This window comes from Vespula pensylvanica, chromosome 1 (assembly GCF_014466175.1).
Source record: "Vespula pensylvanica isolate Volc-1 chromosome 1, ASM1446617v1, whole genome shotgun sequence".
NCBI classification, from domain to species: domain Eukaryota; kingdom Metazoa; phylum Arthropoda; class Insecta; order Hymenoptera; family Vespidae; genus Vespula; species Vespula pensylvanica.
This window is the reverse complement of record NC_057685.1, coordinates 4,355,098-4,362,597: the sequence shown is the minus strand read 5'-3', so window position 1 is coordinate 4,362,597 and position 7,500 is coordinate 4,355,098. Positions and strand designations below refer to the sequence as shown.

Sequence of the window (7,500 nt, the reverse complement as noted above, 5' to 3'; positions counted from 1 at the left end):
GAGACGGGAGGAAAACCTCGACACGCCTTTGTGTCGTTCCTTCAGGTCTTCAACTTCCTTCCTTCTTTTTCCTTTCGAAGAAAGAGATAGAGATAGAGAGATAGAAAAAAAGAAAGAGAGAGAGAAAGAGGGAGAGAAAGAGAGAGAAAGAGAAAAAGTGAAAATGGCGTACGATCATTGGCAAAGAAAGAAAGAAAGAAAGAAAAAGTCGAGGATGAGTCGAACTACGATGACAACGGCAATGGTTGACTCATTACCATTTTTATGATCGTTCTGCGTCGGTGCTAACATCGGGATGCTTCTTCTTCTTTTACTTCATGGTATGAACAAAGAAAGGAGTTCTCTAGCCATGGAAGCGGACCTTAAGGTCAAGTACCCTAGACTTCCGGCGTGACTTGAGCACCACTCAAGTCTCACTGTCGCCGCTAAAACGTAGACTCTATCTTTCTGATTCACCTCTCTTGATAACAATCTCTCTCTCTCCCTCTCTCTTTCTTTCCTCATCCTCTTCTCGATTACCTTTTCTTTCCTTTTCTCTTTCTTTTCCCTTTTCTTACCTCTACAGTAGATCCTACTCCTTCCTATTTCACGCCTTTTTACACGCGAATTTAACCTCTTTGTTCTCCTTTTTTTCCTTCTATCTTTTTTTCTCGACCACCAAGACGGATTTATATTACCGTCGAAGTAATTTACTTCAAGGTGATTTATATTTAGAGAGAGAGAGAGAGAGAGAGAGAGAGAGAGAGAGAGAGAGAGAGAGAGAGAGAGAGAGAGAGAGAGAGAGAGAGAGAGAGAGAGAGAGAGAGAGAGAGAGAGAGATGAAAGCGGTTTCAGTCACAAAAAATGAAAAAGAAATGAAAATGGTAAAGACAAATCTATAAATCATTCTTATTTCTTTAATTTTGGATATAAGTGATTTAAGATGATTTTGAGACGATGATTTATACGCGGAATATAAAGTAATCACAGTCGAATAGAGTAAAAAAGAAAAAAAGAATGAAAAAGAAAAGAGGATGAATCTATAAATTATTCAGTTTGAATTTATCTAATTCTTGATCAAAGTAATTTACTCCGAGGTAATTTATATAGGAATAAAAGAGTAACGTCGATCGAAGAAAATAATAAAGGAAAGAAAAGAAACACAGAAAAGGAGAGAGATGAAGATAAATTTATATAAATTATTAATTTTAATCGTTATAATTTTTAAATTGTACGAGAAAATATCGAACGATTCTATTAATCAATCTTAATGAGTCCAGTAATTAGAGTTTATTAAATTTAATAAATTTAAAAATAAGTGAACTATTGAAAATGATTAAAGTATCTAATCAAAAATATTCGAATATGAACGAATATTACAAAAAAAAAAAAAAAATAACACATACACACATAACATCGATGGACGAAGATCTAAATATCTTTAATTGTAAAAGAACGTGAAAGACTATAAAAATCTTATGGATTTCTCTCTCTCTCTCTCTCTCTCTCTCCTTTTTCTTCTTCTTCTTCTTCTACTCTGTTTCTTCTTTTATTCGATGGACCGCTATATTGGTGGTGTCGAAAAACCAAAATAAATCGTGTGGAAGCGTGAAAGAGATGAAGAAGAAGAAGAAGAAGAAGAAGAAGAAGAAGAAGAAGAAGAAGTAGTAGTAGAAGAAGATGAGGAAGAGGAAGAAGAGAAAGAGGAGGGAAATGGCCGGTCGACGAACCCGTGGATTCTCGTGGCACGAAGAGTCCTTTTCGGTCCCACTTCGATATTTCCGACGACGGCGCCTGGCCCAACGTGACTCGATTGTCTCGCTTTTTTCTTTCTTCCTTCCTTCCTTTCTTTCTTTCTTTCTTTCTTTCTTTTTTCTTTCTTTCTTTTTCTTCTTTTTTTCATCTTATTCTTTACCGCGAGAACGCGTTTGATCTTTTCACGTGCGGATAATTACTACCTCTATCTTTCCTTCCATTTTACCAACTTCTTCTTGAGAATTATTTAATAACCTACACGACGTCTCGATCATCTTACGAAAATCTTCATTTAATTTTATCTCCTCGATCGACCTTTTACTTCTTACGACATTCTTTGTTTATTCCATTTTTTTTACTATTATATAATAATAATAATAATAATAATAATAATAATAATAATAATAATAATAATAATATCTTATCGTTACATTTTTCCTTTTTTAACGACGTTTCTTAAATGAAAAGTAAAATTTTATCATCGATATGATTACCGTAGAGTTGAACTTTATAAAAATTTTGAATAATTTACACAATTCTTTTTTTTTTTCTTTTCTCTTCTTTTTAACAAAATAAAATGTTCAAGAACATCCTTTAAATTTTAATTTCCTAAGATCGATCGATATAAGAAAAAAAATGTAAAAAAAAAATCGAATTAATTTGGTAGAGAGAGAAAGAGGAAGAGAGAGAAAGAGAAGAAAAGGTAACGACTGTTTCGACGTGACTAACTCGAACGACAACGAAGTCAAGTTCATGACTCTCTCATCATTGTCTCCGTGGCTGAATGATAATGATAATATGACCGATGATTCTTATTATTAGCGGAGAATTCTAGCAAATGATATTCCGGTAGTAGTCTGGCGTTTCAACGTCACGACTACTTTGCGTTCGAACGATCGTTTTCTATTCAATCCATTTTCTTCATTGCTCGAGTTTCATTGCACGTTTAGAATCCAGCTTACGTGACTCCTAACTCAAAGACAAACTGCTCGCGTTCCGTAAATTCCGTTTCAACTTAGCCACCGTTATATTTCAGGCTGACGGTAAGAAAGATAAGTTTTCTATTCTTTTTTTTTTTTTTTTTAACTCTTTGATAATGCTTTTATCGAGTTTACAGCTAATTGGTTACGGGTCAACGAGTAAGGAGTCTTTAGATTTTCATAAAAATTTTGTAATAAGTTAAGGTAGATCTTCGAGATTTTTTTTCATGGTTAAAGATAAAAATTACTGTGATCTAATAAATATTTATGAGAGTATTTCAAAGTCAATCAATTAAAAATAGAGAGGAAAATATAGAGATTTAATAAATTTAGCAAATTTAAATACATAATTCATACACGCGTGTATATGTATTTTTTATATATATAAATTAATATAAAATATTTAATATAAAATATGTAATATATGACAATCTGTAGTTTTTCAACAGTATTTTATTTTAAAAAACGAAGAAATATAGCCTGAAAGAAAATAAGGGTTTCATACGACATTTACGATATTTAACATCGTTTAGATAAGAAAGGACAAGTAGAAATATAGGATATGATGGAACAGGAAGGAGCAGAACGTAACAAGAAAGAGTAGTGCAGAATAAAATAAGAAAGGATCGAATAAGATCGAATAGAATCGAAAACAAATTCAATAGGATTGAATGGAATAGAAAAGAACTGAATAGGATCGAATAAAATAGAACAAAAATTGAATAGTATTGAATAGGATGAAATAGAGTCGAAAAGGATCGAATAAAATCAAATAGGATCTTATTTGATCCTTTTCGATTCTTTTCGATTCTAATTAATTCTATTCTATATTTTTTCGGTTCTATTTGAACTTATTTACTCCTATTCGATCCTATTCGATCCAATCCGATTTTGTTTAATCCTATTCGATCTTATTCGCTTCTGTCTAGTCCTGTCATATCCTATATCTCTATCTACCCAAAGTTTTTTTATCTAATCAACGTTAACTGTCTTGAATAGTAGATAGAGTAAACAAATTCTTCAAACAAAAATTACATGTTCTTATTTAAAGAATTCTTATTTATTAAAGGTTCTTCTTTAAGTATAGAGATAATGAATTATACAAGTAATACGCTTTAAAACTAAATGTTTTTTACTTGAAAATTTCTTTTAAAAAATGCGACGTTTTTGATAACGTTCACAATTATCTTCGTTGTATTTACCATCCATAGATCGTGCGAAAATGGCGAACAATTGGTTACAGTGATTTAATTGATTCTTCGATCCGGGCCTATACCGTTATATTAATTTTACAGGGAACGATCGGTGTTCGCGACTAAGCGAATTAGCCTCGCATTAGCGCGTCTGGCCAACGTAAGATTAATGTTCGTTCTTCTAATTAATATCGTAGTAGAAATTACGCGTCTGCATCTATCGTAAATGCTGTAATCCATGATTTGTTTGTGTAGATATTTTTCAAGAAAAAAAGAAACATATACTGCTTATTAAGTAAATAACAAAGCGGGAATATAATTGCAAAATTTTTTGCGAAATTTAATACAAAAAATTTAATTGCTATGTTGGACCACGTCATATTTGTTAACGTGTTGTAATTATATAATTACACACACACACAAAAGACACATAGACGTATATATATTTTTTTTCTAAGTGATGAAGTTTAATGGTTTTGATCGGATGAAATTATTTATAAATTTCTTTTTTTATTTACAGCAACCGCGGCGATAGCGAGCACGGTGCAAATCGAGTGTGCGAGCGAATCGATAATCGTGCATATTTCGACCGAGGGTAGAACCGACTTTCACGGTTTGGTTTATCCACGAGGTTTGTCGAAAAATAGTTCCTGTCTGCAGGAATACAGGAGTCAACCCTCGCCGATAACTTACAACCTGCCTTTGAGATCCTGCAACACGATGCCTACCGAATTGGTGAGTTTCTTTCCGTTTTATCATTCCTGTACGTCACATAAGATACCATATATATTGTCTTTTCCTAAATAATTTAACAAATAATAATAAAATAAAGAGAAACTAATAAATATTTATAGAAGAAATTAAATTAAGAAAAAAAACAAATAGAGAAAAATATTTCCTATTTTATAGATTCATTAGATTAGTATATCAGTTAATTTTTTAAAAGATACGATAAAACAACATATATATATATATATATATATTATATCGAACAAGATGTAAGTTTATGTATTACATATGATACACATTATATACATAGTATTACGTAAATAAATCTCAATAATACTTTTATATAATACGAGAAGTAAGACGCATCTCTATAAAAACATATGATCAAGAAATACCATAATCATAACCACTAGATAGACATTTAATCAAATTTTCCTGAAGTTCGGTCAAACACAAACGACCTACAATAAATAAATAAATAAATAAATAAATACATACATACATATATATCTATATCTTACTTAACATCGAGTTAGTATTGATAAACATAGAGAAAAAGGGAAAGAAAAAGAAAATTATATCAAAATATCAATGGAAGTTTAAATTGGACAAAGTTCGAGGTATACGTAAGAGCACACATGGGACTTTGAGCGTGACGAAGCTTAACGATCGTTCGTGCTTGTACGTACTCGCTTGAGGCGGCTTGAAAAAAGCTCGCTGAGGCGTGAATACACGCGTGAGTACATGCTGAGAGGAGACTCGATAGAGGTAAAAGAGAAGTGGAGGAAGAAGAAGAAGATGAAGAAGACGAAGACGAAGACGAAGAGAAGAAGAAGAAGAAGAAGAAGAAGAAGAGATTGCGGAGAAGGACGAGTATAGTGGGAGAAGGACATACCAAAGAGAAGGAAGCAGTAGAAGAAGAGAAGAAGAAGAAGAAGAAGAAGAAGAAGAAGAAGAAAAAGAAAAAGAAAAAGAAGATGGTGAAGGGTGGGGAGGGTGGGTTGAGAGGGAAGGAGAAGAAGGAGGAGGGGGAGGGCACGTTGGTGTAACGAAGGAATCGTGTGTCGAGGCGAGAGATCGCTTCCTCGCCATACCATAACTGGACCGTTATGTGACCGGACTCGCAGCCTTCTTACGAGGATCGCACGAGTACGAGTATGAGAGAAAGAGAGAGGAAGAGAGAGAGAGAGAGAGAGAGAGAGAGAGAGGGAAAGGGAATATATAAATGCATACACACATGTATATACGTATGTAATGGGTAAGACCTTCTTATACAAACAATTTGATATTTATTTATTTATTTATTTATTTATTTATTTATTTATTTATTTAATCATTGGGTTGATTAACAAGTATAATAGATAATTTAGAGGATCAATATTCTGCAATATTTCTTATATCTTATAAATAATTTTAATTAACGTTGTGCTGTAATAATAGTAATAGTAATAGCAGTTATAAATTTATTGAAATATTGATTATTGAAATTATCGATATTACTTTATCGGAGAATTTAATATTTTATCTATACGTATATACACACAGACACACATTAAATATTTACATGCTTAGAAGTATATATAGTAAGTAGTTATGTATTTAGAAGCGAATTTAGATTCTGAATGGTAAGATAGGTATGTACGATCGTGATTGTGATTGTGCTGTTTAGAAGATAAACGAATCTCTGAGACACGTTCGGTTCTTTTTTTTTTTATTTGTTTTTTTTTTTTTTTACTTTTTTTCTCTTTTCTCTTCTTCCGTCTCTTCTGTCTTTCTCTGTAATGATTTTTATCTTTTTTTTTAATCACCGGAATAAATCGTAAAAGGATGAAGGTGCGGAACGATGGGACGAAAAAATATCGTCAAAGATGAGAGAAACCATCGAGAGAAATCGTCGATTTGCGTCGATCGAAAAAAATTACAACGATCCTCGGGCGATCGATAACCTTATATGATCTATGATCGTTATTAGTGATAATTAGTATGGTTACATTTGATATCGAATGAAATGTGAATATCGTAGAAGAGATGAAACGTTCGATTTTTCATTTAAAAAAAAAAAAAATCATTGTCACGTACTTGTATAAAATGGATAAAAAATTAATAGATGATATTAGAAATCGATTAGATAGCTCTTTTTTTTTTTTCAATATTTTTTAAGCTAATTATTTTTTTCGTATTGTAGAACTACAAGTCGTGAAACTTTTGATCTAGCCTGTGTAAACAACGACGATGACTAGAAATGTTTTCGTTTGGTTTTGCTTGTTCGATTATTTTTTGTGCGATCTTCTCGACACTTACATTTTTATGCAAATTGCTTCGTTTATAGTCCGAGATGAAAGTAAAAAGAAAGCGAATCGTACGAATGGAAATTTCGTCGAGTTTTGAAACCTCGTTAATAAGAAATCAATAATATTTATTTAGGAAATTACATGGAAATATTATTTAAACGATAAATTAATTTTTCATAATTATCAAATCATAGACACACATATTTCATTTCCTTAGTACGATATTAATTGTTATGTAATTTTTATTATACGCGTTATATACCTTTATCTAACAATTACATATTAAAATTAGATGAAGATTGAATTAACGAGGATTAAATCGATTTTTAATACATTCATTTAATAAAAGAATATAAGATTTTTGATAAATATTTTAATCATTAAGAAAAGGCTATAACTCTTAAAAAAAGAAAACTTAAAAAAGAAAAAAGATACAACTAAATAATCGTGTGAAATTGCATTAAAATTGATTCCAGTAATTTTCAAAGTATCATTGACATCGATATGAAAAAGAAATAATAAATAATTTCAAAAAAAAAAAAAAAAAAAAAAAAAAAAAAAAAAAAAAAAAAA

General features: G+C 31.2%; 1 protein-coding gene across 1 annotated transcript in view; it reads left to right on the top strand.

The window, feature by feature from the left end:
• The window catches only part of LOC122635985, a 63,235-nt gene that overhangs the window by 30,203 nt on the left and 25,532 nt on the right, over positions 1 to 7,500 (top strand). Inside the window, exon 4 of the mRNA XM_043826754.1 lies at positions 4,428 to 4,642. Coding sequence (XP_043682689.1) covers positions 4,428 to 4,642 — 215 coding nt within the window. The remainder of the gene's footprint in view (positions 1 to 4,427; positions 4,643 to 7,500) is intronic.